Here is a 27,426-nt window from a genome sequence, read left to right as displayed (position 1 = left end):
TTTTTTTTTGAGAGAGACAGACAGAGAGCAAGTGCAAGTGGGGTGGGGGGAGACAGAGAAAGAGGGAGACACAATCTGAAGCAGGTTCCAGGCTTTAAGCTGTCAGCACAGAGCCCAACGCAGGGCTCGAACCCATGGACTGTGAGGTCATGACCTGGGCCGAAGTTGGACGCTTACCCAACTGAGCCACCCAGGTGCCCCTAATAACGATTATTTCTTAAGGAGTTTTAAACAAAGCATATTTGGGGCGCCTGGGTGGCTCAGTCGGTTAAGCATCCAACTTCAGGTCAAGTCATGATCCCACAGTTTGTGGGTTCGAGCCCCACATCAGGCTCTGTGCTGATGGCTCAGCCTGTTTCAGATTCTGTGTCTCCCTCTCTCTCTCTGTCCCTTCCCCACTCATTCTCTGTCTCTCAAAACTGAATAAATGCTAAAAAAAATTTTAAAAATTAAACAAAGCTTATGATTACCAGGTGGTGCCTAGCCAGTGTTCCTCAGCTCCGAAAAAGCTGGAGACTCTAGTTAACCTGTGCATCTTTACCGAGGGGAAAGTTTCTGCTGGGCTTTTGTAAATAATGAAAATAGGTCCCAGGCACCAGTAATTACTTTTGTAGATGCAGAGAGGCCTGGAAATCTTGGATTATAAATCAGACCTGTTATGTTCAGCTGATAGAGAAAGGACAGCAGGGACAAGAAACGACAACTAGGGTCTTACTCATGTTGAGACAATTAAGCCACCACTCAGTCATACAGAGCTGATGTTTATTATGTTTATTCATAAGCTGACTGTGCCTGGTGGACAGCACATTGTTTAGGAGCCTCCCAGAGCCTGGGGGTCTCGAGTATGGTCACAGACGGTGCAGGAGGCTTCACGGGAGTCAGGACGCTGAGGGCTTTCCCTGGGCCCTTCTGCTGATAGGGAAGTAGGAGAGGCTGTGAGCATCACCATATCTTAATTAAGTTAAAGCTGTCTCCTTTCTCTACTTCCTCCATGTCCTGTAAGAAAGGAAAGTAGCAGTGAACTGGGCACAGAGCAGCCACACACCAAGAAGAGAATTCCAGGGAGTTCTAACAAACAAGGCAGGAGAAGGCAGGTTGTTTACTCCTTCCTACATGTACTGAATATTCACTGGAAAACACACACTGGGGGCCGAAAGGTATAAAAAACACATTCCTTGGGGCACCTGGCTGGCTCAGTTAGTAAAGCATAAGACTTTTTCTTGATCTTGGGGTTGTAAGTTCAAACCCCACACTGAGTGTAGAACTTATTTTAAAACAAAACCAAACCCCATGTTCCCTGCCAGGAGGAAGCTCGTTGTCCAGTAGAATTTGGAGGTGTACCTGTGTGCTTCACTATATAATAGTGTCACAAGAGAGGTACAGAGGATACAACAGTCACTTTCAAATGGAGGAATGAGGGAAGACTTCATCAAAGATAATGAAGAATTGGTGAAACTAAGAGTAGCGAGAAACAGCCTTCCAATTGGGAGGAAGAGTCAGCCTCTGCTTGGGAGTGGGTAAGCCTCTTGGTAATTCAAGAAACAGTGAATACTTGAGGATACGGGATAGGTCTGTGGTTGGGAATATGGAAGATGCAGCTGGAATAACAGATGTGACCAGATTGTGTGACCAGATCAGGGCAAGCCTTGAATGCCAGACTACGGGGCCAGAGCTGTCCTTATCTGCAACAGAAAGGCAGCACATGTTAGAGCACCAGAAGCCAACACCAGAAAGCTGGAAGAGACAGGAATGGGGGGAAAGGTCTGTGAGCAGTGTATGGACCAGGCTGCGATGCCTGTATGCAGCCTATACTGGTACAGAGTTTGGTAATCTTGCTGACCATGGTGAGAACCTGCAGTTTCTAAATTTCATTGTGGAGAATGAATCTGTTTGGGGTGGGTGTGTAAGGCATATTAAATTGTTAAGAAAACTTATGGGTTGAGAGAACGAGGGTCCATAAAGGGCAAATAAAAAGGCTGGTTGGGATCAACCTATTTGGAAGAGATCCCAATGAATTTCTAAGTCAATAAGATAGTTTTCTTCATCCAACATAGAGAAAAGGCAAGACAAAACATTAGCCAAGTGAGTCAGTTTATTAAGGGTCTGCCCTTCCGCTTCGCGAAGGAAAACTACTACAGGGCCACAGTGCGTCACAGTTCAGATGGCCACCCCACTTCCTGTTCCTGGTCCACGTAGAGGAAAAGAAGTCTTACCTGTTAGTCATCATCATCGTCATCCTCTGGGACAAAAATGTCATGCTCCTCAAGTAGAGCTGCAAAGTTCTTGCTGATGAGCGTCCCGACATAGAGAAAGGGGATCACGATGGAGAACACACGGAGAAGGCCGAAGGACATCTGCAGACGGTCAGAGTGTGGCGGTGAGCTCCAGAGCCCACTTGGGACCACAGAAGGCCCGGCCCTTGGGGGCACTCCTGTGGACCCCAGACCTGTGATCAGCAACTACTTGATTTTTAAAGTCCTTGGAAAAATTCAGAGCAAAAAAAAAAAATTCAAAGAATTGATAAGGTTATTTTATGGTCATCAAAGTGGAAACCGGGAAGAAGGCATTCTAGGCATCTAAAATTTAGCGCACAGCCTGGTAACTACTTGCAGATACTTACAAACAGGTAAGAAAGTACTACGTGCTGGACTGCAGAAACCGCTCACCTCTACCTGAAGACCCCAAATACATGAAAATGGATTACAAAACAATGAGCATGTACAGTGAAAGAATACAGTCCATTAACAGATCCCCCAGGGCCTGAGAAGTTTAATTTCACGTTAAAATTTTAAAACAAGCATGTTTTGAAAAGCGAGCATGTCTTTACACTAAAAGACTAACTGTTTAGATGGACTAAGGGAGTTTCAGTAGAATCTCAACATATGCTCTCATATTTTCCTATGGAGTTTACAAAAAAATGTTTTTCTCTCAGCTGTGCCTTCTTCTAAGGCAGCTCTTCCCCAGCACAGACCCTCTGCTTGCCAGGAAGCAGTCCTGAGCTCACCTGTTAGTGTGAGCGACACTGGCCAGACTGGGTTTACGAGAATCAGATCCCACCCAGCACTGGAGTCAAAAAGCAAACTTGTTTGGTTTAAGGGGGCTGTTTCCATTTTACTTAGAAAAACTCAAGGGCAATCTGCAACTATGTGGATGGAACTGGAGGCTATTATGCTAAGTGAAATTAGAGAAAGACAAATATCACAGGATTTCACTCATATGAGGACTTTAAGACAGAACAGATGAACATAAGGGAAGGGAAGCAAAAATAATATAAAAACGGAGGGGGACGAGACACGAGACTCTTAAATAAGGACAACAGGGTTACTGGAGCGGTTGTGGGGGGGCGGGATGGGCTAAATGGGTGAGGGGCATTAAGGATTCTTTCTACTCCTGAAATCACTGTTGCAATGTATGCTAACCAACTTGGATGTAAATTTAAACAAGAAAAGAAAAACCCAAGGGTACTCAGGGCATGTGAGAGTACTCAGTGGTGGAAAAAATAGGAAGGAGGGGGAGAGGGTTTCGTGCCGACAGGAAACCTGGATTCCAGGAAGGACCTGACTAGCTGCTAGCTTTGGAGGCTCACTGGCTTCACTGCTTTGGCCGGATTCTTCATTTGTAAGAACAGTGATTGTAATAATTCCCTACGCACCTCAGAATTGGAAATCCCGTGAATTAAATACTAGGTCAAAACTCATAGGAAGAAAAGGTCTCACGCACCCGTTATTTACAAAGTCCTTTCACAACTCCTTATTTCATCCCATCAACTCTGAGGTAGACAAGAACAGAGTGGTTACGTGATCTGTCTATAGTGGGTGCATAAAGCCGAGTCTCGTGGCCCTGGAAAACTAGCGCACCTCACGATAGGCTAGTGCGAAGTGCAGTCCTCAGCTCTCGCCCCGCTCCCCACCCTCCTCGGTCTCCGTGCGCCCAACTCAATCAACACCCGGGATCTGACCCGACCATTTCCTCCCACCTGTCAAAATCAGCAGCGCATCATTGCTAAACTTTGTCCTTGATCCGGCTTCCGGTCTAAAGCGGTCGTATGATTGGCCTTTGCGCCTATCAGTCAGCGTCGACCCGCGCACACTCCCCATATTGATTGGCCTCGGCCCCTTCGCCCCGCCTCCAGGCAGACACTCACTTTCACCGGTTTGGGCAAAATGGCGCCGCTGCGAGTAACGATGACTGACCTCGACGGTACCAGGCTCCGACCTGAGCCACCCCCTCCGGCGGAGACATCACCACGTTTCCTCAGGCTCGCTCCGCTCCGGAAAGCCCCGGATTGGATGGATGCCAGTGCCATCCAGCGAGCCGCTCCGGACGCCATCTCCCAACTCCGCCCCTAGCCCGGCACCCGGACCCAACCGCCGGCCCCTGTGACGCCCTCAGGAAGAGTAGCTCCCCAAGCCTCGCGAGACTTTTGGGATCAGACGCGAGGCCCCGCTCTCAGACTTGCGCAGTGCACCTAGCTCCTTACGTGGTGAAGAGGCGATTGTTGCGGGTCGGACGTGGTGACGTCACGAGGACGCGGATGCTCCTACCGCAGCCTCGTTCAGGGCACGGCGGGCGCGGTCGTCTGACAGGCGGTCCTTCGTGGACCCCGCGTATTGTTCCCTCACCCAGGACAGCCAGGGTTTAGCCGAACGGGTTGAAAAGAGAAATCGTTTTAATCGAGCTTCAGACAATTGTATTTCTCTTTTTAGCATTTAAAAAATATAATTCAAGGGACACCTGGGTAGCTCAGTCGGTTAAGCGTCCGACTTCGGCTCAGGTCAGATCTCACTGTTCGGGGTTTCGAGCCCCGCGTCGGGCTCTGTGCTGACAGCTCAGAGCCTGGAGCCTGTTTCCGATTCTGTGTCTCCTCTCTCTGCCCCTCCCCCACTCATGCTCTGTCTCTGTCTCAAAAATAAATACACCTTGAAAAATGTTTTTAAATATATATATATAATTCAAATTTATTAGCTGTACCACTTGGATGATTTGGGAATTTTATTTCTTGCCGAGGTATACGTTCTGTATAGGCAAATGGAAACTATAACTGAAGGGAAGAAATGGGGGGCTTTTGCACAAACTAACCGGTCAAGTGGTTGTTAAACTCTGAGGAACCAAAATGAGTAATAAAAACGTAATGTTTTAATCATAGAAAAAAAACACTGTGTAACCATAAGAAAGATAACAAAAGCCCATACATAGTGTCTGTGTAGAAAACAAGGCGCAGTGGGCTGTGGGGGTCCTGCTCGGGGTCCTCAAGGCAGCCCCTCTACCTGGGAAACAAGCCTGGCAGGAACCGGTTCTGGACTCTGGGTGGCCTCTGGGCGTGCTGGACCTAGGAGGGTCTCCGTCGCAGCCTCTGGACCTACTTGGGCCCTGGTCAGCTTACCCAAGGTCTAAGAAGGGGCAGATTGTGTGTATGCAGAGGGAGCACGGCTTGACCAGGCTCTGCATCTTCCATCCAGCCGCTGCTGCCACGCCTCTGGGGCTCGGGCCAGTCTGGCTGCTGGCTCTTCTAGAGGCACCCACGTTGCTCCCAAAACAATCGATAAAACACTTGGCACCAGGCTGCTGAGAGGAGCAAGCGAGGGGTCTCGGCAGATAGGCGCTGGCTGGCACACGGGATGGCGAATGAGTTCCTAGGAGGGGTTTGGGATCGGGAACAGGATTGGGAGCAGCTAGGAGAGAAGAGTTTATCACAGGGCGCTGGGAATCCTGTGTCCAGACTCCCAGAATGCCCCAGAATGAGAACCAAAATAACAACCTGGCTTCCCCAGGGAGCCACATTGCCTCCCCCGTTCTTTAGCTTCCCACTTGGCAGCTCCAGGAGCTGGCTGCTAAAGACAGAAAACAGGAAGCGTTCCTGCTGACCAATAAAAGCCCCCAGCACCTTCTATAGACAGGGCAGCCAGGGAGAGATGACGGGACCCCAGCACTTCCCGAGCAGAATCAACCCCTCTTCGTTGGCCGAAAGCCCTGTCCCTCCAAAGGGCCCCACCCAAGCTGCAGAGTGGGGTTCCTATGCCCAATCTTCCCACCGCTCGAAGAGCTGGGCCCCAGAACCCCCCGTGACAATCCATCCACTTTCTCTGACAGTGTCAGTCCCTCGAGTCAACATTTCAGCCAACTTCCGGTATTTAAATGTCCACGCGACTCCCAGTGTTAGAAGTTGTGGCTGTAGAGTCTGTTGTGTCAGGTAATGAGGCAGGGCGGCCTGTGGCCATGTAATAATATTCCGCACTTCCTCCACTTCATTAATATTCCCCGAGAGCGGGGCAGTCCAGCACCGTCGGGAGACTTGGGTCCGGCCCTGCGGTTGCCGAGCAAGCCTCGTCTCCTCTCTGGGCCTCGGGAAGTAAAGGGGTTGGAAGAAAAGATTCCTTGGCCCCCCTCCAGCCACGAGGGTGGACCTGGAGCCTGGAGGCCTAAGAAGCAGGAAGAAGAGAACCTTCTCCAAAAAAAAAAAAAAGAAGAAGCAACTTTGAAAGAAAAAAACGTCAAATTTCTGAAGGAGCACTGGCCCTGGTGTCCTGACCAGCAGGATGATGGCAGAACCCGAAGAGCCAAGGCTCAGTGCCCACCCTGCCTCTCATGTCCCGCCTGCCCCCGCGCGGGCCCTCTGCATCCACCTCTGCCGCAGCTCCGAGATCTCCTGGCCGTACCAGCTGTGCAGCGCGGAGAAGTAGGAGGTCTCGGGGCACAGGGGGCTCTGGCCCCTGCCCAGGAAGAGGCTGGCAGCGCCCTGCATCTCGGCCAAGCCCCGCCCTGCGGGCCTGCCGCCCCTTTCCTCACCCCAGTCCACAGGGCTGCAGTCCTTGGAGAGGGCGTGGCCGTTTTCCAGGCCCGGAGGCCGGCGGTCGGGAGCCTGGGGCTTCGGGCGGCTGCTCACGGCCGTCCAGGATGAGTGGCGATGCAAGGCCAGGCTGTGGCGGGCATCGCGCAGCTGGCTCTGCAGCTCGCGCACCACCAGGCGCATGTAGCCGAAGCTCGCCCTGGACAGCGCCTTCACCCAGGCCTCCTGGGCCGCCGGGCCATCTGCCGCAAGCAGGTGTGGACGCACGCCGGGGGCATCGAAGCGGATGGCGAAGGCAAACTCCTCAGCCACTGGAGCCTCGGCCAGCTCCACCGTGCAGCCCTCCAGCACCACCAGGCTCAGCGGGGCCCTGCTCTCTCGGCTCTCAAAGGAGAACAGCAGGTTGCCTTTGAGAACAAACCAGCACCTTCGGCCAGTGCCACTGGGAGTCGGGGGAGTCCCTGCCCCACCCCAAGTGCGTAGAAAGCCCGTGTGGTCTGCTGGGGAGTCGCTCAGTGCATAGTGGGCTACGCTTCTCTCATTCAGCTTCATGGCTCCCATAAGAACTGTGAGGGGAAAACATTTTAAAAAAACTTAAAAACAAACAAACGCGGGGAGGGGGCACCTGGGTGGCTCAGTCGGTTAAGTGTCTGACTTCGGCTCAGGTCATGATCTCGCAGTCCGTAGGTTTGAGCCCCGCGTCGGGCTCTGTGCTGACAGCTCAAAGCCTGGAGCCTGCTTCAGAGTCTGTGTCTCCCTTGCTCTCTGCCCCTCCCCTGCTCGCACTCTGTCTCTCTCAAAAATAAAATAAAATAACATTTAAAAAATTTTTTTAAAAAGATCTGTGACAGGAGACAGGTGGCCGCAGGTCAGAGAGGGAGGCAGCCTTTGTGCCCCTGTGGGGAAAAGAATGCTGGTTCTAGAAGAGACCTGGGCCCCAGCCCTGTGGCCTCTACTCACTTGCTGTGTTCTCTGAGGCTCTCAGTGTCTTCAGCTGTGAAATGGGCTACTCTCACCAGACTTTTCTCTCAAAGGGTTGTTGTGAGGGTCATGCAAAAAACTGGACATCAGAGGGCTCAGAGAAAAGGATGACGTGTACCAGACCAGGAGGTATTGAGGGCGTTGACACAGCTTTTTAAAATCCAAAGAAAAAGGTATCAGCTGAGCTGAAATGGACCCGGGACCCGTAGAACCCATAGAAATCATTATGCTTAAACCATCCCCTAATCCTGGGGCCCCTTAGCTCCAACCCTGAGGCCAAACCTCCAGGGTTTCTGTGACCCTCCTGGGCCCCTGTGGCTTCTCATTCGTTTCTTTTCTTTTTTTTTAAATATTTTATTTATTTCAGAGAGAGAGAGAGAGACAGCGTGAGCAGGGGAAGGTCAGAGAGGGAGGGAGACACAGGATCTGAAGCAGGCTCCAGGCTGGCTGTCCGCACAGAGCCCAACGCGGGGCTCAAACCCACGCACCATGAGATCATGACCTGAGCCGAAGTCTGACGCCTAACAGACTGAGCCACCCAGGCGCCCCTGCGGCCTCTCAATCGTGATGGCACAATTACCCTTTAGTAAGAATCTGCAGCCTTTGAGGCCAGATGAGGGCAGGGTGAGGCAGGCCCGCCCCATTCCTCCATCCGTAGGGGCTTAGATGGGGGCCTGCTCAGTAAACAAGAGTGTGGTACAAACACAAGGCGTGGTTGGGTAGGACCAGCCTCAGCCACTGAATGTCGCTGTCCCATGGATCATAGTCCAACTGTCTTCCGGACTCATGAAAGACTGAGGCCCAGAGCAGTGAGGATGAACTGCCCCATGTGTGACCAGTGAGAAGCAGAACTCGATCTCCTGATTCCCTCACACTTTCTAGGGCACATCTTGGCAGTGACTCACTTACCAGCAGAGCTCACAGCAAGGAGGCAGGAGCCTGGCTTGTCGGGCCCCACAGGTCAGCCCTCTGACTCTGTAGATCCTAGGGTACTTGCGAAACAATGGCAAACCCAGTCACCCCATCCTAAAGGATGAGAACTCCTCCTTAGTCTTAGGGGCCCAGTAAAACCACCACCTCTTCCAGGAAGCCTACCCTGATCCCTGATAATTGCTAGACCCACCCACTCACCCAGGCCAGTCTGTAACAAGGAGCAATTGACCATCACTTCTCAGAGCTCAGTGCTCTACTCCCTAACGCTGGGTCAGGGTTGAATGTCCTCAGCTTCCTGCTTTTCCCTCCGGGCACATGTCATACGTTGGCTTTAAGTCATCTAATCTGAGAGGCCTGTCCTGATGGCTGTATCTAAAGTGGTCCTGATCCGAGGCGCCTGGGTGGCTTAGTCGGTTAAGCGTCCGACTTTCGCTTAGGTCATGATCTCGCGGTTCGTGGGTTCGGGCCCCGTGTCGGGCTCTGTGCTGACTGCCAGCTCAGAGCCTGGAGCCTGTTTCGGTCTGTGACTCCCTCTCTCTCTGACCCTCCCCTGCTCACGCTGTCTCTATCTCTGTCTCTCTCTCTCCCCTAGAAATAAATAAAACATTAAACAAATAAAATCTTTTTTTTTTAATGTTTTATTTATTTCTAGGAGAGAGAGAGAGAGAGACAGCGTGAGCAGGGGAGGGTCAGAGAGAGAGGGAGTCACAGACCGAAATAGGCTCCAGGCTCTGAGCTGGCAGTCAGCACAGAGCCCGACGCGGGGCTCGAACCCACGAACCGCACGAACCGCGAGATCATGACCTAAGCGAAAGTCGGACGCTTAACCGACTAAGCCACCCAGGCGCCCCTAAACAAATAAAATCTTTAAAGTGGTCCTGATCCCCAAGGTGACCTGATCTAAGGTGACCCAGCCAGCAGCCCCCTCACCTCTGTTTGCATTTCCTTCACCCCACAATGATCTCTGTGTTTACAGCATTAAGCCCAGCCCAGAATGTCGAGGGCAGGACTCCCGTGGCTGCCCGTGTAACTTCCAATATTCATCCCCTCAGCAAGAAAGTATGCAAATAAAGTGAGAAAACACTAACGGACAAAGCAGCCCCTCCCTCCTGGAGCCTACATTCCAGCGGGGAGACACAGTGTAAACAGACGAAAATAAATAATAAACGAATGTAAAAATTAACGATCAGGCTTATGGAGAGAAAGAAGGGGAGCTCATGGGGGTGGGTGGTCGCAGGAGGAGGGGGAGCTCACTGAGGTCCGCCCGGCACCGGGGCGCAGAGACGGCCTCCAGAGCAGGAGGAGCAGTGCCCCCGCGCCCCCCGCGAGCCTGGGGAGGGCTGTGGCCCCCACCCCTCCTGGGGGGAGGGGGGCGAGCCCCGGACCGCGGAGCCGGCGGGGGGTCAGCGCACTGGGTCTCTCCGGTCTTTTTGTTAGAGGAGCTGAGCGGACTGGGGCCCTGGACCCACCGGCCTGGGGCTACTGGGTGGACCCCCGAGCCGCCACCGCCCTAAAACGGCGGTCGCCTCGCCGGGAACCTCGGGGCGCGCTGCCGCCTCAGTCTCCTGGTCCGCGCAGTGGGGCGGCCCCGCCACGTCCCCACTGGCCACGCCCTCCCGGGGGCCGCCTCCTCCGGAGCCGGCCCGGCCCGCGCTCACCTCCGCCCAAGTCCGGGAGAGCTGTCCGCGCGGTGGGCTGCCCCAGCGGCCTGGGGCGATCCCGGCTCCGGACCCCGCGCCTCCGCCCGGGCCGGAACGTGGCCGCGGGCGCCAGGAGACCCCTTCCGGGCGGCTCGAGTTACCACCCTCCTCCCTCCCCTCCCGTAGCTCACCCGGCGGTCCGCGAAGCCGCCGCTGGATCCACGCGGGAGGGAAACTGAGGCCGGAGAGACCCGGACTTGCCAGAACCAGGGAGCTGCTCAGCGGCGGGCGACCTCGAACCCAGGGCCCCTCCGCAGGCGGTCCCCGGGCCTCGGACCTAGCCCACCGCCGGGAGAACTCGGGAGTACTTCTCTTCCCCTCTCCAGCCCCTCTCCCCGCCCGGCCCACTTTTCCCACTGAGCCAAGCCTGACGGCCTGGGCCCGGCGCCTCCTCTGGGCGGGCTCCTATCCAGTCTGCTAGGCCCCGCCGAGCTTCCTGGCAACCCCACCCGGCTCCCGAAGTGCCCGCATTTCTGTTCCTGGGGATTATCGATTTCTGCCTCCCCCACGCCCACTGGCCTGCAACCCACTCGCGGCCCCCAGGGGTCTGCCTGGAGTTGGTCCAAGGGTAGGCTTGTGGTGAAGGTTCCCTGAGTGCACAACCAAATGCAGGAGGCTGGCGGGGGGCCCGAAGGCCCTGGAAGCTAAGGAGGTCGGAATATCTGCCCATGAACTTGGTGGTTCCCAGCTCAGAGCTCTAGCCTTTGCAGTTCCTGCAGCCTAGAATGTTCTTCCTTCTTACCCCTACCCTTCGGCTCTAACTTCTCAGGGCTCCTTCACACCAATTAGGTCTCAAGTTAAATGTCCCCTCCCTGACCATGTGATGTCAAGTAGCCTAATTTCAAGTCTATCGCATCCCTGGGGTGTATTTTCATTACAGCACTAGCCACTACGGAAGCTTCCCTATGCTCAAATATTTCCTGTTTATTATCTGTCTCTCCCACTAACTTTTATTCAGTTAATAACAGAAACCATAACAAATGTGTTCGAAAGTAATAAGCAGCATGGAAAATACAGGGGGCCACATGGAGCTTGGGAATTGCTAGGGCAGGGAGGTTGCAGTTTCACATAGGATGGGTCAGGGTAGGCCTCAGTGAGCAGGTGGCATTCGGGAAATACTGGTAGGAAGTAAGGGTGCCAGTCATGCCGAAATCTGGAGGAAGATCAGTCCAGGCAGAGGGAACAGGTAGTGCAGAGGCCCTGAGACCTGTTGTGTTTGGGGAAGTGCATGATGGACAGTGGGGCAGAGGCGCGAAGGAGGGCGACAGCCGCAGGAGATGCCGTCAGAATGTGTGGGGTTGGGCTTTGTAAATCTGTGAGTATCCAGACTGAGATGAACAGCTGTCACAGGGGCTTGAGCAAGGAGTGACCTGAGCCATGTTGTAAAGGAGTACTCCAGCGGTTCCCCGGGGGCTCAGGCAGTTAAGCATCTAACTCTTGATTTCAGCTCAGCTCATGATCTCACAGTTGGTGGGATGGATCCCTGAGTCAGGCTCCATGCTCTCAGCGCCTGCTTGGGATTCTCTCTCCCTCTGTCTGTCCCTCTCTGCTCACGTGCCCTTTGTCTCTTTCTTTCTCTCTCAAAATAAGTAAATAAACATTAAAAAAAAAAAAAAACATACTTGATGAATGAAGGAGGGAAGGAATATGTAGAGTGCCTGGGCCGGTACAGCGGGTGGCTGGCAGTGTCAGGTAGCAGAGGAGAGCCTCCTGGCTGTGCAGACACAGTGCCCTGCGCCTATTCGTGACTACCGTCTTTGAGTGGCTTACTTTGGGCCATGCATCATGGCGTTTTCTCACTTCCTTTTAAAAGACCAGATATTTACGCCATACTATTTATTAAGCGTCGACATTGCGTCTACCACGCCCGCCTTCACGGACCCCGCAGAGGTGAAAGGACTACCCTCCCGGGGAGCCACGGTAGCCGGGTCACCCAGTCCACAGACCAGCTCCGCCGGTGGTGCCAGCCTGAAGTGGGCGCAGAGACGGAATCCGAGGGGGCGGGGCTCTGGGAGGTTCGGGGGACGGCTTATTGGGCCCACAAGGGGCGGGACATGACACTGGTAGCGGGACTCTGATAGGCTCCGCCGGGAAGGCTTGCCGCCGCCAGGCTCCGCCCCCGTGGAACGCCGCAGGCAAATCAGGTTATAGCAGCAGCGGGGTTCCAGAGGCAGAAGCCAGTGGCGGTTCTGGACGCGGCCTCACGGTGAGTTCCGCGAGTGGGGCACTCTGAGGGAGGGTCCCCGCGCTAGGACTGCTGGGCTGCTGTCCTTGGGGACCGGAAGGGCAACCCAGACCCGGTGGGAGTCCGAAGCCCGGTCCCAGCCCGACGCCTCCGTTCTTCCTGGGCGTCCCAGAGGCGGTCGCTGCCTTTTTCGGGCCACGGCTGGGCGGAGAGCCGCCGGTGGGGGCTGGGGTTCCCAGCACTACAGAGGGGGTGGGGTCTGACGTCTAAGACACCTTGATTAGTATTTCTGAAGGAAGAACCCAGGCTCGGGGAAGTGATGGCTGGGGACCGGGGGTGGTGAGCAATGAGGGAGGCTTGGGGACCGGGTGTGGGATCCACGCTCAAGGTTGAGGGCGGCAGAGCTAGCGAGGCAGTAGTGGACTCCAGTGCTTACCTAACGTTTCTTAGCTTCCAGAATCCAACGTATAAAGCTGTTGAAAGGAGAGCAGATCTGGTCGGGTCCTGAGACTCTTGAGTCCTGAGCAATGTTGCTGAAAACAGGTACCTACGTGGGTGAGGGTGGTTTTGGAACGGCAGGTGGCCCACTGGGGTTAGGGGCTCCCTGGAGGAAGTTCCAGCCCTCTGGTGTCTGGGCCTCCTTCTTTGATGTGGGTCTGTGGGAGAGCTGTTCCTGTATCTTACTCTTGGAGCTGGGCCAGCAAGAAGGAGATGCTCCCCACCTAGGAATCAGTTCCCTTCCAAAGGGGCCTCTTCCTTTCTCATCCCCCTCCCTCAAAGTGCAGAGGTCCTGCTTTATGTGTTATCAACATGCCAGACACCAGTCCTGTAAAGTCGATACAGTAACTTCATCTTACAGATCAGGAAGAAGGCCTTGAGGGGGCAAGGGCTCACTCGGGTGAGCTGGCTAGCTGCAGGTCCAACCCCAGCTGATCTCATAAGCCCTTCTGAGGCCTCTCGGGGGTCTGGGGTGGAGAGCAGAGAGCCCTGGATGGGACTCAGGAGACCTGGAGTCTGGCCACAGTGCTCTGTCAGGTTCTGTGTACACGGAGTTGGGGAGGGGGGGAGGGCTAGACAGGGTGCAGAAAGAATACAACCTCAAGTGTTAGCTTTTTACTGATTCTGCTGTGGCCACAGCAGGTAGGGACTCAGGCCTCAAACACATTGCCCCAGCCCTGGCACCATGAGCCCACTCACCCTAACTGCAGGAGCCGGCAGTTACAATAAGAGCTAATTCTACCTCAAGCCCGGGAGTCTGGTTCCCCTAATATGGAGTCCAGCGGCCTCTGCGGAACCCAACAGCATATGGGGGGTGGGATGAGGGCTGGGGCTGTGGGAGCCACTGACAGTCATCCTTCGGCCCCCTGCAGTGCTCCTGCTGGCCCTGGTGGCCCAGGTGCTGGTGCTAGAGAATGGGCTCCTGCGGAAGCCACCCATGGGCTGGCTGGCCTGGGAACGTTTCCGCTGCAACACTCACTGTGATGAGGACCCGAAGAACTGCATCAGGTGAGGGAGGTCCACACCACCTAACAAGCCTTGCCCAAGACCTCGCAGAGTGGGGGCAGGGAGAGGAGGGCAGGAAAAGAGCACCCCATGCCGGAGGGAATGCAAGCAGAGGTGACCTTTGAGATATTGACAGCCTTGTGACCTGCTTGGGGCCTCTGGGGGAACTGTCAGGGCTGTGGGGCAGGGGCAGCCCCCGAGGTCACTGACAGGAGATCATTGCTACAGCCAGCCTGGCTCTGTCTCGCAGCCTGGGGGCCAAACCACTCTTATCTTTCCACCCTGCGTATGATTCTCCTAGCCTGGATTCACACTCAGATCCTCTGCGAAGTCTGAAAAGCTCTGAGGAAGAGGGTTGGGGTGGGGGGTGACTGAACTGCCCCATCCCTGCCTCTCACCAGCGAGCGACTCTTCATGGAGATGGCCGACCACTTGGCACAGGACGGATGGCGAGACCTGGGCTACACATACCTTAACATCGATGACTGCTGGATTGGTGGGCGTGATGCCAAAGGCCGCCTAATAGCCGACCCCAAGCGCTTCCCCAACGGCATTCCCTTCCTGGTTGACTATGTGAGCCCCACCCCAGCCCTGCCCTTTAGCCCGGGGGGTGGGGGGGTCCAGACCACGTGGTCTCCACAGACACCCCACCCCCTGCTTGGGGCTTATTTCCACAATCCCTGCTTGAGAAATCACATTCTGGTGGGGGAAACAGATAGACAGCTAGTTTGGGCCCGCGGTGGTAAGTAAGGGCCAGGAAGGACATCTTATCCAGCCTGGGATTTCAGAAAGATTCACCAGAGGAGGCAGTTCTTGAGCTGCTATAGAGAGATGGCATTCGAGGCAGAGGGCATGACAGAAGCAAGGCCTAGAGGCCAGAAACTGCCCATGGGAGGTGTGTCTTGGAGTGAGAAGGACCATAGCTGGTAGAGGGCAGGCCAGCAAACAGACCCTTTCCTTTCTATAGTGGGGAGCCGATAGTTTTATAATGAGGCCTGGTCAGATGTGCCTGTGAGGTGGCTCCCTGAGGGTCCTGCCTAATCCCACTGTGTCCTCAACCCTCCACAGGCTCACTCCCTGGGCCTGAAGCTGGGCATCTACGAGGACTTGGGCAACTTCACCTGTATGGGTTACCCAGGCATCACACTAGACGATGTGGTTCAGGACGCTCAAACCTTTGCCGAGTGGAAGGTGGACATGCTGAAGTTGGACGGCTGCTTTTCGACCCCTAAGGAACGGGCCGTGGGTGGGTCCTGGAGCTGGCCAGGGGCCATCAGGTAGACAGGGAGCGGTGGCCATGGAAAGCTCACCGGTGCCCACCTGGCCGAGCTTGTCTGTCTGTATGGCCCCCAAGGGGTAGTATTTCCCAATTCCCTGCACCCAGAGGCTGGGAGGATTCTTGCCTCCCAGGCTTCCTAGAGATGGGTTGGCACCATGCCCATCCAGGACGTGTTTGCAGCTCTGGCTGCAGGGGAAGGCACTTCCTCTTTTGAGCCTTAGTTCTGTCACATTTGCTGGGAGGTTTGGGCTGAGGCCCCAGATTTCATCCTGTGTCTCCTCAGGCCTAAAATGTAGGTGTTGGGTTTCTCCAGGGTACCCCAAGATGGCAGCCGCCCTGAATGCCACAGGCCACCCCATTGCCTTCTCTTGCAGTTGGCCGGCCTATGAAGGGGGCCTTCCCCCAAAGGTAAGCCTTTCTGTGCGCCCATCTGGCAATGCTCCCCACACCCAGGCCTCCTCCCTTCCTGTGCAGTCAGGGCTGCTCTCATCATAGTTGCCCATGTGCTGATTCATAGGTCTAGGAGAGGGTTCTGAGTCCCCCAGAGGGGGCCTCAGCCAGCCCTGGGTCGAGAAAAGAGGAGACACTTGTCAGGTGGGCCAAAGGGATGGGCGTCCAAGGCATGGAACCACATGTCACGTGCTGACACACATCACCCAGCCAGTGGTCAGAATCCTGATTGTACTGAATGGGCGAGGACATCCAGAAGGCTGGTGAGGCCATGCCAGTGGGACTGAGCCTCTGAAAAGCATTGTGGGCACATCCCCAGGGGCCCTTCAGCACCTAGGACACTAGAAAGGGGGAGATCAGATTTGCAGACCTGAGGGAGAATGCTGACAGACAGTGGGGCTCACTGAGAGAATACGGGAGTGGGTGTGCAGCGGGGAGGGTTGTGGGTACACCAGCCTGGGCCCAGCCCCTGGGCTTGGCCCTAGCAGGCATGAGAGGGCAGGGTAGGCTTCCCGCACCAGCACCGGTGGAGAGGAGGCCTGGGAAGCCCCAGGGCAGGGCCCCTTCCTCATTGTGATCTAGCTCAGGACCTGTTCTCTTACCCCGCTCCCCACCCTGTGTGTCCCCTGCTGAGGCGCCCCGGCCCCTGAGCGGGCTTCTAGGCAGCAGGGCATGACTCTGCTGCCGGCCTCTGCCTTCCTCCGACATCCAGGTGAACTACAGTCTGCTGGCAGAAATCTGCAACCTCTGGCGCAACTATGATGACATCCAGGACTCCTGGAGCAGCGTGCTGTCCATCCTGGACTGGTTTGTGGAGCACCAGGACATACTGCAGCCGGCGGCAGGCCCTGGGCACTGGAACGACCCAGACATGGTACTGGCATGGAGGGGGATGGCCCAAGGCATGCCAGCCATGACAGACCTGCTCCCCAGTGCCCTGTGCTGTCTTCCTGGATGCTCGCTGCCAGGTTCTAGATCAGTGTCTCTGAAATATGTCCTTGAACCAGCTGCACTGGACTCACCCTGGGAGCTTGTTTACATGTCTGTTCCCAGGGGCCCACCTCCACCTTTTGGATCAGGATGTTCCAATAGGGCTTGGGAATGCCCATTGTTAAGTTTTCCCAGGCAGTTCTGATGTTTCTTGAAACCTGAGAACTCGGTCCGTGGCGACTCTTGTGTGACACTATTCCTTGGGAGGGTGAAGATCATGAAGAGTCCACACGCTCCGGCCATTCCTTCCCTAGACTGTCCTTGACAGGCCTGCTTCTGACCCTCTTTCAGTGCCCTGCGCCCTGTTCCCCTCCCAGAGCCTCTGCAGGCAGAGTCGGGCCCTCACAGCCACCTCACTCAGAGCCCCGGCTTCAGTGTTTCTGCACTTATCTTATGACTTGCTAGCTATGTCTTCATTTAGTGAACAAGTATTTACTACCGGTGATTATGATAATTACAGACACCAGGCCAGATAGACACCTGGAGAAACAAATTGGCCTGCTTTCGAGTTCTGGTTCCCACTCTGCCACTTCTCCTTGGGAAAGTGACTTAATTTTTTCTGTGCCTTCAGTTTTGTTAATTGGAAAATGAGAAAAGTAGCTGCCTTATCTGGGGTTGTTCTGCGTATTAAAATGGCCCTTTAACGTGCTTGGCACAGTTTGGCACATACAGTATGTATGTAACCATGATGCATTAGCAATAACTGTGTCCAGTCTGTGGACTGGTTGCCCTGGGGTCAGGAAGTGTCCCTCTGGGTCTTGTCACCTGTGGTTAGGGCAGGTGGGCAGCTAGTGGCAGGAGCAGGGACTCTGTCCAGGTCTGGTACCTACCATTGCCACTCTGACTGTATTTCTTGACTTTAGTGCCAACGTATAGACGCTTTTGGCAACAGGACCCCATTGGAGCCTCTGAACAACGTGTGCCATGGCCAGAGCATATCATCACCGCCCCGTATTCTTGGTGAAATAAAAAGCTGATGCTCAGAGGGAGAGTGACTTGCTCGCCCCAGGGCCACAGTCTGGGGGAACGGTGTACACAGAACCAGGCCCTACACTGCCCTCCATCTCCATCTCTTGCCCTGGCTACATGTCTAGGGTTTGTCCCCATGCCCGCTTTCCTAGAGAGGGCAGAGCTGACCGATTTTCTCCTGTGACCCCAGCTGCTCATAGGGAACTTTGGCCTCAGTTTTGAGCAAGCCCGGGCCCAGATGGCCCTATGGACAGTGCTGGCCGCCCCCCTCTTCATGTCTACGGACCTGCGTACCATTTCTGCCCAGAACGTGGACATTCTGCAGAATCCACTCATGATCAAAATCAACCAGGATCCCTTGGGCATCCAGGGACGCAGGATTCTCAAGGTACTGGGGTGTGGGGGGAGGAAAGGGGAGGCTGAGGGACTAGGGCCCCCTGAGAACAAGTTGCAGGCCTGGAGGTCACAGAGGGCTGGGCCTCTGGAATCTGCTCAGCCCGCCTTTCTGGTTGCATTCAGTCTATGATCCTACTGGGAGCTGCTCCAGCTGTCCCCCCATTTGCCTGGGTGAGAACAAGGCCAGAGGACAGCTCGTAGGGTCTGGGGAAGGGAGACATTACCACACAGGTGCACACGGGAACCATGGGGCCCCTAGGTTTGGAAGTATAAGACTTCTGCACATGTCTGTGATGTCTGGCAAAGAACTAGGGATTCCTTCCAGGGCTTCGAAGTTGTTTGAGCAAAGGGATGCAACCACTACTAGTACTAGACTAGCATTTACTATTTATTGAGCACCTACTATGTGCTGGGCATTCTGGGTCCCTTTTCTGAAAAGGTAAATTTTCCTTCCCTGTTTAACAAACAAGCAAACTGAGACTCGAAGAGTCTAAATAAGCCAAGGCCACACAGTCGGAGAATGGTACAACAGAACTGACTCCCAACAGTATAGGCTCCAAGCCTGTGCTCTTTGCATAGATCCTTACCTCTCTAGTTAAAAGAAATCCATGCAACTATAGAAGGCACATATAGAACTGGTGATCACCAGAGGAGGGAACGAATCCCTGCTGGTGGAGCTGATGGTGGAACCAGGCCCAAGGACCAGAGGGGGTCTCACCCTCCTGGCTGCTCAGGGCAGAGTTCCTCATTCTTATGGACAGTCACCCCCTCTCCGTACCCGCAGCTGCCCACGTCTATCCCTCTCATTATCCTATGAACTGAGACAGGACCTCATGCAGCACTTGTGTCTGTGTTCTGCCGTGGGGCCTGGCACAGATTAAGTGTCAGGGAGCATCTGAGTCGGAAGAATAAGTTGGGGTGCTCGAGGGCTGGGGTATCCTCCTAAACTTCTGCATGACATGGAACTGTGGATTAGGGGGACCCAAAACTCAAAGGAGGGCCAGGGAGGAGATTCAGGGCCGGACTGAGCAGGGAGCCCAGCCAGTAGCCACCTTCCGTCCCCAGGAGACATCCTACATTGAAGTGTACCTGCGGCCCCTGGCCAACGAGGCCAGCGCCTTGGTCTTCTTCAGCCGCCGGACGGATATGCCTTATCACTACCACTCCTCCCTCGCCCGTCTCAACTTTAGCAGCTCCAACACCTATGAGGTGAGTACCCTACTCCCTGCGGGGCTTCGGGCTTCCCCGGGTGGGTGTTGCTGGGGGTGGTCCTCTGGCAGAAGTGCAAGGGGTAGCTGCAGGCATCGGGGGCTGTGGCTGGTACCATTCCGGGCTCCCACTTCTCTAGGGCATACTGGGGGCCCACCAGACAGGCCAGAGTCCCGGCTTTCACACCCGCTGCGGGGGTCTCTGTGCGGCCATTCTTACTGGCGGCGTCTCTTTCCACTGCAGGCCCAGGACGTCTACACGGGTGACATCATCAGTGGCCTCCACTCTAAAACCAACTTCACGGTGGTCATCAACCCTTCAGGGGTAGTGATGTGGTACCTGTATCCCATCAGGAAGCTGGGGATGTCCCAGCAATGAGGAGCTGAGACGTGACAGGCTGTGGCAGCATCGCTGAGCCCAGACCATGGGGCCTCCACATGCCGAGGGCTAGTAGGCAGGGTTCTCTGATACCCAGGCCTACTCGGTGACCTGGCCCCATCAGACCCAAAGTGCCATCTCAGGGCCAGTTTCCACACCCTGCCCAAGTGTGAACCTTCTTGGAAACTTGTCTTGGGGTGATTTCCTGTGGCCTTCATGGTTTCTACCTTATCTGCATGGCCCCACAGATGTTACTGAGCAACTCTGCCAGCCTCCTGAGCCCCCAAGAGCAGGGGCACTGATACCCTCTGATCGTCTTTTTGTTGACAGTGAAATCAGGATTTGGAATTTTTCGTATGACTACGACTAGAGATCTGACCTCTTGTCAGGAACTCCCACGAATGTGTGATTGGTCTGCCTGCCTGGATAAGGCCTCGCAAGGCTAACGCCACCTAGGTTCCCTTGGTTCCCTCAGGTTACCAATAAAGCTGTTCTTTAACCGGGTAGTTGCACTATGGACCTGGGGTCATGGGTGCCTTCAGTTAGGGACTCTGGGTGGCAGTGCACAGCGTGCTGGCTTCACATCTCACCTCACATGGAAGAAGTGCAGCATTTTCGGGCTCCTCACTTTCCTAAGTGACCTGCAGATTATACGTCCTAGACATGCCAGGCTTGCCTCTCACCAGGGAGCCACCCTGCTCTGCCCCAACTCGGTGGTGGTGACAACACAGGGACGCACAGGCCCTTTGTCTCACATACGCCTTCCCCACCCCCTTCAGACTCACTCCTCAGCCCTTCTTTTGCACAAAGGCCTTGATCTGCTAAGGATTTTGCATTGTTGTCTTCTGCACCTTTCAGCTCATGTCCCCTTTTCTTTTCTTTTCTTTTTTTTTAATGTTTTTATTTCTGAGAGGGAGAGAGAGAGAGAGAGAGTTAGCAGGGGAGGGTCAGAGAGAGAGGGAGACACAGAATCCGAAGCAGGCTCCAGGCTCTGAACTGGCAGTCAGCACAGAGCCCGATGCAGGGCTCGAACCCACGAACTGCAAGATCATGACCTGAGCCGAAGTCGAATGCTCAACGGACTGAGCCACCCAGGCTCCCCTCATGTCCCCTCTTCTAGTAGGGTTTCATTCAGTGCCACTCTGGGCCTGGGTGCCAGTGAGCGGGCCAGCTAGCCTCTCTCCAACAGGGCTGCTGCAGCTGGTCCTCGGCCTGACAGCACCCGCACCCCTCCTTTCGTTTCTCTTCTCCTAACCTGGCTTCAGAAGAGGTTCACATCCCCCCCTCCCCGACACCCGTTTCTAAACACAAATCTAGGGGATTTTGTGTCTTTTTTTTTTTTAAGTTTTTAAAATTTATTTATTTTTTTTTTTAAATGTTTTTTATTTATTTCTAGGAGAGAGAGAGAGACAGCGTGGGCAGGGGAGGGTCAGAGAGAGAGGGAGACACAGACTCTGAAACAGGCTCCAGGCTCTGAGCCGGCTGTCAGCACAGAGCCCGACGCGGGGCTCGAACCCACGAACCGCGAGATCATGACCTGAGCAAAAGTCAGACGCTTAACCGACTAAGCCACCCAGGCGCCCCTTTAAAATTTATTTTGAAAGAGAGCAAGAGAGCATGAGCACGGGAGGGGCAGAGAGAGAATCCCAAGCAGGCTCCGTGCCGTCAGCACAGAGCCCAGTGCGCGGCTCAAACTCACGAACCGCGTGATCATGACCTAAACCGAAACCAAGAGTTGGACGCTTAACTGACTGAGCCACCCGGGTGCTCCTCTTTGGATCTTAAAATATATTTCCTGCTCCTCCCCCTCAGGAAAATACATGAATGTCAGGTTCCTGGCTGCCTGCCTTTGTTGCTGTTTCCCAGGCCCTATTCCTCTAGCTAAGGCCACCGGGTACCTGCGGTCCCTGGTGGTTCTTGTCCCCATTTGGAAAGCTGGCAGCAGGGCGGCTGGGTAGGTTCCCTTGGGCTGTGGATGTGGGAGCAGCCAGTGCTCCAGGCCTTCACTGTCTTGCCCTGCGGAACTCTTCTGGGTGGATCTCCCACATTCCCTCCCTCAGGGTTGGAGATCCTTGTGAGGAGAACAAAGGGAAGAATAATGTAGTTTAAGTGAAAAATCCTTGCCGCCTGCAGCCCGTTGAGAGATACCTGAGACATGCAGTATGGGACCTTCCTCAAGGAGCCCATGGCTGCCTTAATTCCTCAATGTTTATATTTCATTAAAAACCAAAAGTAACCTTATCTTGACAACAGCTAAATCTTCGAGGTCCTGTAAGACCCTGCTTTCACCATTCAGAAATTCCATAGAAACCTGGCTTATCTCAACCTCCCCTGCCTCTACAAACCTAAAATATATAATCAGTCACCCTTCACAATTGCAGGTGCAGCTCTTTCTGCCCATGGGTCCTGTCACCTTTAATAAAATCACCTATAGGGGCGCCTGGGTGGCTTAGTCGGTTGAGCGTCCGACTTTCGCTTAGGTCATGATCTCGCGGTTCGTGGGTTCGAGCCCCGCATCGGGCTCTGTGCTGACTGCCCGCTCGGAGCCTGGAGCCTGTTTCAGTCTGTGACTCCTTCTCTCTCTGACCCTCCCCTGCTCACGCTGTCTCTCTCTCTCTCTCTCCTAGAAATAAATAAAACATTAAAAAAAATTAAAAAAAAATCACCTATAATAAAAATCACCTTTTTGCACCAAAATGTCTCAAGAATTCTTTCTTAGTTATTTGTTCTAGAACGCTACTTCAAATTTCATCACTGGTATTTAGGCTATGGTGTAGAGAACTTACAAGTACATATTGTATGGGGTCATTTCAGATTCCTGGGGCTTCACTGATGGAGACTGGAGTCATCAGAGAGCATTCCCTTTCCCCAGATGATGTCTTAAGGCCGTGGGTAACTTAGAAGGTCACAAACCTACCACATCCCGGGCCTCTGCCCCTGGAGGCCTGTCACCCCATGCACAGCTCCAGATTTGGGTCTTGATCATAGTGCCATTTTAGCCAAATGGAATGGCCTCAGGTGGGTACACTTCTTTGGCCAGTCCCAGGAAAGAAGTCTTTCCCACCACCCTGAGATGTGGCAGGCAAGAGCAGTTGAGACCATGGACTTGGGAGTTAGGATTAGGGAGCAGCCTTCCAGACTGAGACACAGTTACATGTCTTCAGTTGTGGTATAACTTGTGCTTTTATCCTAGGGGTGCCTGATTGATTCTATCTTTTTAGCCTTCATGCTGTCAGTGTCACCGCCTACCTATCTTCCGGGTGTTGTTTTCTTCCCTTCTAACCACAGCTAGTTAAGGACTCAATTAATTTTTCCCAGTTCAAGGTAGCCCTGTTTGGACCCAAGGGTCCACCTCATCTTTTAAGAATCATTATAGAAGTTTTCAAACACGAAAATAAAATGGCGCAGTGAACCTCCATGTACCCATTATTCAGTTCTAACAACCATCAATATGTGCCATTATTTTGTATCTCTCTTCCCACACATACTTGTTCCTTGTGAGCTGGAGTATTTGAAAGGAAACCAAAGAAAACTGTAAATACCACTATGTAACAGTGACCTTAATATATGTGACCTTAATACGATTTTCCTGTCCAAAAAAATTAAGTTTTTAATAATCTAATAACCATTCTGTGTTCAGTTTTTGCCAACTGTCTCAAAAATACCTTTCTATAGTGTTTTGCATCAAAATCCAAGCAAGAAGTCAACAAAAACGGTCCAGTAATAACCACCACATGTTTGTTCCCTCCATAAAAGCAATGAAAACCTTGCCACATATTATCAGAATCAACTTTCATAGGACTCTAGAAATTAACCAAAAGCCTGTAGCAGCCCAGAGAGCATTCAGCTAAGAAAGATAGTTGAATCTTGGTAAGAACAGCAAGCTTTGTAATGTCTTAATTTACCCTAGTACTAGATTTTAAATCAGCTATAAAGGAAACCGTGTATAAAGAACTAGAGAGGGACACCTGGATGGCTCAGTTGGTTCTGCATCCAACTCTTGGTTTCAACTCAGGTCATGATCCCAGGGTTGTGGGATCAAGACCCACATCAGGCTCAGTGTTGAGCATGAAGCCTGCTTGAGATTCTCTCTCCCTCCCTCAGCCTCTCTCCCCTGCTCATGCTCTCTCTCTAAAAAACAAACAAACAAGCAACCTAAAGGAAATAATAAGAATATGTCTCACTAAATGGAGAATATCAGTAAAGAAATTGAAATTGCATGGGCGCCTGGGTGGCTCAGTCGGTTAAGTGTCCAACTTCGGCTCAGGTCATGATCTCACAGTTTATGGGTTTGAGCCCTGCGTCGGGCTCTGTGCCGACAGCTAGCTCAGAGCCTGGAGACTGTTTCAGATTCTGTACCTCCCTCTCTCTCTGACCCTCCCCTGCTCATGCTGTCTTTATCTCTCTCTCTCTCTCAGAAATAAATAAAACATTAAAAAAAAATTTTTTTAAAGAAGTTGAAATTACAGAAAAGAACCAAACACAAGTTGAAAAGTATAACAGATTAAAAAAAAAGTAACTAGAGGGCACAACAGCAGACCTGCCCAGGCAGAAAAAAATCAGTGAACTCCAAGTTAGGGCCGTTGAAATTAGTCTGTCTGAGGAACAGAAGAAAGAAGAAAAATGAACAGATGCTCAGAGACCTACGAGACACCATGAGGCATACCAACATACACAGAAGAGAGAAAGGACTGAAAAATACTGGCTAAAAGGTTCCCATATTTGATGACAACAATTAAGCTACATGTTAAAGAAATTCAATGAGTTTATCCTCCAAATAAGATAAACTCAAATGGATGCATACCTAGACACAGCAGAACCAAACCCTGAAAAGACAAAGGCAGAATTCTAAAAGAACCAAGACAGAGGCAAATTATCACACACTAGAGAAAATACTTGACATGCATGAAAATCAACATAAAATGTACCCAAAACACTAAAATACAACATACCAAAACTTATGGGGTGAAAGTACTGATCAGAGGGAAATTTATAGCTATAATTTGCCTACATGAAGGAGAGAAAAGACAACTCACGCAATGGGAGAAAATATGTGCAGTTTACATATCTGATGAGGGACTTATATTTAAAATATATGAAGAATGCTTACAACTCAATAATAAAAAGACAACCCAATTTAAAAATGGGCAAAGGATCTAAACAGACATTTTTCCAAGAAAGATATGCAAATGGCCAGTGCTCAAGATCACTAACCAGTAAGGAAATGCAAATAATAAACACAAGATACTACTTCACACCTAGAAAGGTGGATAGAATAAAAAAGTCACAGTTGTTGACAAGGATGTGGGGAAATTAGAACCCTCATACATGCAACTGGTAGAAATGTAAAACTGGTACAGCTACTGTGGAAAATAATCCGGCAATCCCTCAAATGATTAAATACAGAGTTACTATATCACCAGAAATTCCACATCTAGGTATATATCCAAAAGAAATGAAAGCATATGTCACACAAAACCTTGCACACAGATGTTTACAGCAACATTACTCATGGCGGCCAAAAGGTGGAAACAACCCAAATGTCCATCAACTGGTGAATGAATAAAGAAAATATGGTTAACCATACAATGTAATATTATTCAGCCACAAATGGAGTAAAGTACTAACACATGCTACAACAAGAATGAACCTTGAAAACTATGCTAAGGGAAAGAAGCTGGTTGCAAAAGTCCACATACTATATGATTCCATTCCTTTGAGGGTCCAGAATATGGAAATCTGTAAGACAGAGAGTAGATCAGTGGTTGCTTAGTGGTGAGTGGGGAGAACGGAGGGATAAGGGATAACAGCTAAAAGGTACAAGGTTTCTTTTGGAGGTGATTAAAATGTTCTCTCTCTCTCTCTCTCTCTCTCTCTTTCTTTTAGGTTGAGAAAGAGAGAGCACAAGCTGGGAAGAGCAAAGGAAAGAGAAAGAATCTTAAGCAGGATCTATGCTCAGCATGGAGCAAGACAAGGGCTGATCCCATGACCCTGGGATCATGACCTGAGCTGAAATCAAGAGTCAGATGTTCAATCGACTGAGCCACCCAGGTGCCCCTGAAAATGTTCTTGAATTGACTGGAGCCATCAATGGTTGTACATATCAGTGAATACACTAAAACCCATTGAATTGCATATATTAAATGAATGAATTACAGTATATGAATTATATCTCAATGAGGCTGTTTAAAAAACTCACACCAGGGGTGCCTGGCTGGCTCAGTGAGTAGAGCATGTGACTCTTGATCTCTTGCAAGTTTGAACCCCACGTTGGCTGTAGAGGCTACTTTAAAGTCTTTAAAACAATGACAACAACAACAACAAAATTCACACCCGTGTCCATTTGCAGTATTATACACAGTAGCAAAGACATGTAACCTAAAACTCCATTAATGGATGGATGAATGGATAAAGAAAATTAGGTATATACACACACATCATTCAGTCTTAAAAAAGAAGGAAGTTCTGTCGCATGCTACAACATGAATGAACCTTGAGGACATGTTAAGTGAAATAAGCCAGACACAAAAAGACAGATACTGTATGATTTCACTTGTATGAAGTATCTAAAGTAGTGAATTTTGTAGAAACAAAGTAGAATGGTAGTTGCCAGGAGCTTGGGGGAAAAGGAATATGGAGCTGTTCAGTGGGTACAGTTTCAGTTTTGTATGAGAAAATCCTAGAGATCCTCTACTCAACAAAGTGAATATAGTTAACACTACTGAAGTGTACACTTAACAATGGTTAAGATAAGCGTTATGTTCTGTTCTTACTACAATTTTAAAAAAAGAGATATATCCCTGAGACTTAACCAGAAACACCCAGCATTTGGGGGAGGGTGGCTGTTGAGAGGCTCAGGTCAGTAGGGTCCAGCATGGCCAGGAAGTAGTACATGGGCCTGTGAAGAATATCCCCAGTCTGGATCACAAACAGGACAGCAGCATCCCCAGGAATGCGACAGTGAACACAGAGAAGAGGGGCATCCAATCCAGATGTGTACATCTTCCAGCCTTCGGATGCCCACAAGGAGGAATGAAGAAGGAATGGGACTGGGTGTCATTAGGAATGGATATCCTCCTGCCATTTTTGGAGCTTGTGCATATCAGTGATATGCATTGTGATATTCCTTTTTCCCCATTCAATGTTATCCACACTTTTCTGCCATCCTTACCTCAATATCAGATGGCTCCAGGAATGGAGCCAGCCTCGCTCTTCCCCATATCATTTCCCTCCATAAAAGAATGAACAGGGAGAAGGGAGAAGAACACAATCTGTCACATGGCTATTCAAGGTAAAGAGTAAGAATTTTTAAAGTGGGGTAGCTAAATAAGCTATCCCTCGTGTACCACCACCACACCCTACTCAAAAACAACAATTTGGCATCCAACCACAGACAGAAGTGCCTGGTGGGACATATGGGATTCAGCACCACATACCAAAGAGCCTGGGAGGGAAGGGTCTTGACCACCAATGTATCCATTGGTAATAGGTGTACAGATCTCAGTTCCAGCTTGAACCTGCAGTGTCCTGTGAACTGGCTCTAGCCCCACGTAGCCACAGCCTGGGAGACCTCTGGAAAACACTGTTTTAGACAATCACCCACAGACAAGAGAGTCTTTGTGAAAGTTCATGTTTCCAGTAGAGAAGTTCTAGCACAACACTGGAG

General features: G+C 52.1%; 3 protein-coding genes and 1 non-coding gene across 5 annotated transcripts; 1 reads left to right on the top strand and 3 right to left on the bottom strand.

Annotated features, from left to right (window-relative positions):
* Positions 1-748: 748 nt before the first annotated feature.
* Positions 749-4,425, bottom strand: SMDT1 (single-pass membrane protein with aspartate rich tail 1). Its single transcript, XM_039237308.1, has 3 exons — positions 4,145-4,425; positions 2,214-2,354; positions 749-996 (listed from the first exon to the last, which is right to left on the bottom strand). The coding sequence occupies exons 1-2, from the start codon at positions 4,328-4,330 to the stop codon at positions 2,217-2,219; spliced, it is 324 nt and encodes a 107-aa protein (XP_039093239.1). The 5' UTR covers positions 4,331-4,425; the 3' UTR covers positions 749-996; positions 2,214-2,216.
* A 566-nt stretch (positions 4,426-4,991) lies between these two features.
* Positions 4,992-8,761, bottom strand: PHETA2 (PH domain containing endocytic trafficking adaptor 2). Its single transcript, XM_039236517.1, has 2 exons — positions 8,678-8,761; positions 4,992-7,353 (listed from the first exon to the last, which is right to left on the bottom strand). Exon 2 carries the CDS (start codon positions 7,346-7,348, stop codon positions 6,584-6,586), a length of 765 nt encoding a protein of 254 aa, XP_039092448.1. The 5' UTR covers positions 7,349-7,353; positions 8,678-8,761; the 3' UTR covers positions 4,992-6,583.
* Positions 8,762-12,525: 3,764 nt separating this feature from the next.
* Positions 12,526-20,264, top strand: NAGA (alpha-N-acetylgalactosaminidase). Of its 2 annotated transcripts, none has more exons than XM_039237134.1 (10): positions 12,526-12,607; positions 13,037-13,129; positions 13,957-14,092; positions 14,491-14,662; positions 15,158-15,335; positions 15,682-15,776; positions 16,531-16,692; positions 17,968-18,165; positions 19,239-19,382; positions 19,626-20,264. In XM_039237134.1, exons 2-10 carry the CDS (start codon positions 13,114-13,116, stop codon positions 19,758-19,760), a joined length of 1,236 nt encoding a protein of 411 aa, XP_039093065.1. In that variant the 5' UTR covers positions 12,526-12,607; positions 13,037-13,113; the 3' UTR covers positions 19,761-20,264. The 2 variants fall into 2 exon arrangements, with proteins under 2 accessions (XP_039093065.1, XP_039093071.1); XM_039237140.1 differs by having other exon boundaries at positions 12,589-12,607; positions 13,044-13,129.
* Positions 20,265-21,254: 990 nt separating this feature from the next.
* TRNAK-UUU lies at positions 21,255-21,339 on the bottom strand. The gene has a single exon. It is a non-coding gene; the product is annotated as a tRNA-Lys (tRNA).
* Positions 21,340-27,426: the final 6,087 nt, after the last annotated feature.

Source organism: Hyaena hyaena, unplaced genomic scaffold (genome assembly GCF_003009895.1).
Source record: "Hyaena hyaena isolate Hyena2069 unplaced genomic scaffold, ASM300989v1 scaffold_4, whole genome shotgun sequence".
NCBI classification, from domain to species: Eukaryota; Metazoa; Chordata; class Mammalia; order Carnivora; family Hyaenidae; genus Hyaena; species Hyaena hyaena.
The sequence above is the reverse complement of the archived record's forward strand: the minus strand, read 5'-3'. Positions and strand labels throughout refer to the sequence as shown.

Bases quoted from the DNA above. Each gene is read 5' to 3' on its own strand.
- NAGA (XM_039237134.1), top strand. The intron at 16,693-17,967 runs GTACTGGCATGG...CTGTGACCCCAG, and splicing joins ACTGGAACGACCCAGACATG to CTGCTCATAGGGAACTTTGG. The intron at 18,166-19,238 runs GTACTGGGGTGT...TTCCGTCCCCAG, and splicing joins AGGGACGCAGGATTCTCAAG to GAGACATCCTACATTGAAGT.
- SMDT1 (XM_039237308.1), bottom strand. From the start codon at position 4,330: ATGGCGTCCGGAGCGGCTCGCTGGATGGCACTGGCATCCATCCAATCC. The intron at 2,355-4,144 runs GTGAGTGTCTGC...GACCGTCTGCAG, and splicing joins TTTTGCCCAAACCGGTGAAA to ATGTCCTTCGGCCTTCTCCG.
- PHETA2 (XM_039236517.1), bottom strand. From the start codon at position 7,348: ATGGGAGCCATGAAGCTGAATGAGAGAAGCGTAGCCCACTATGCACTG.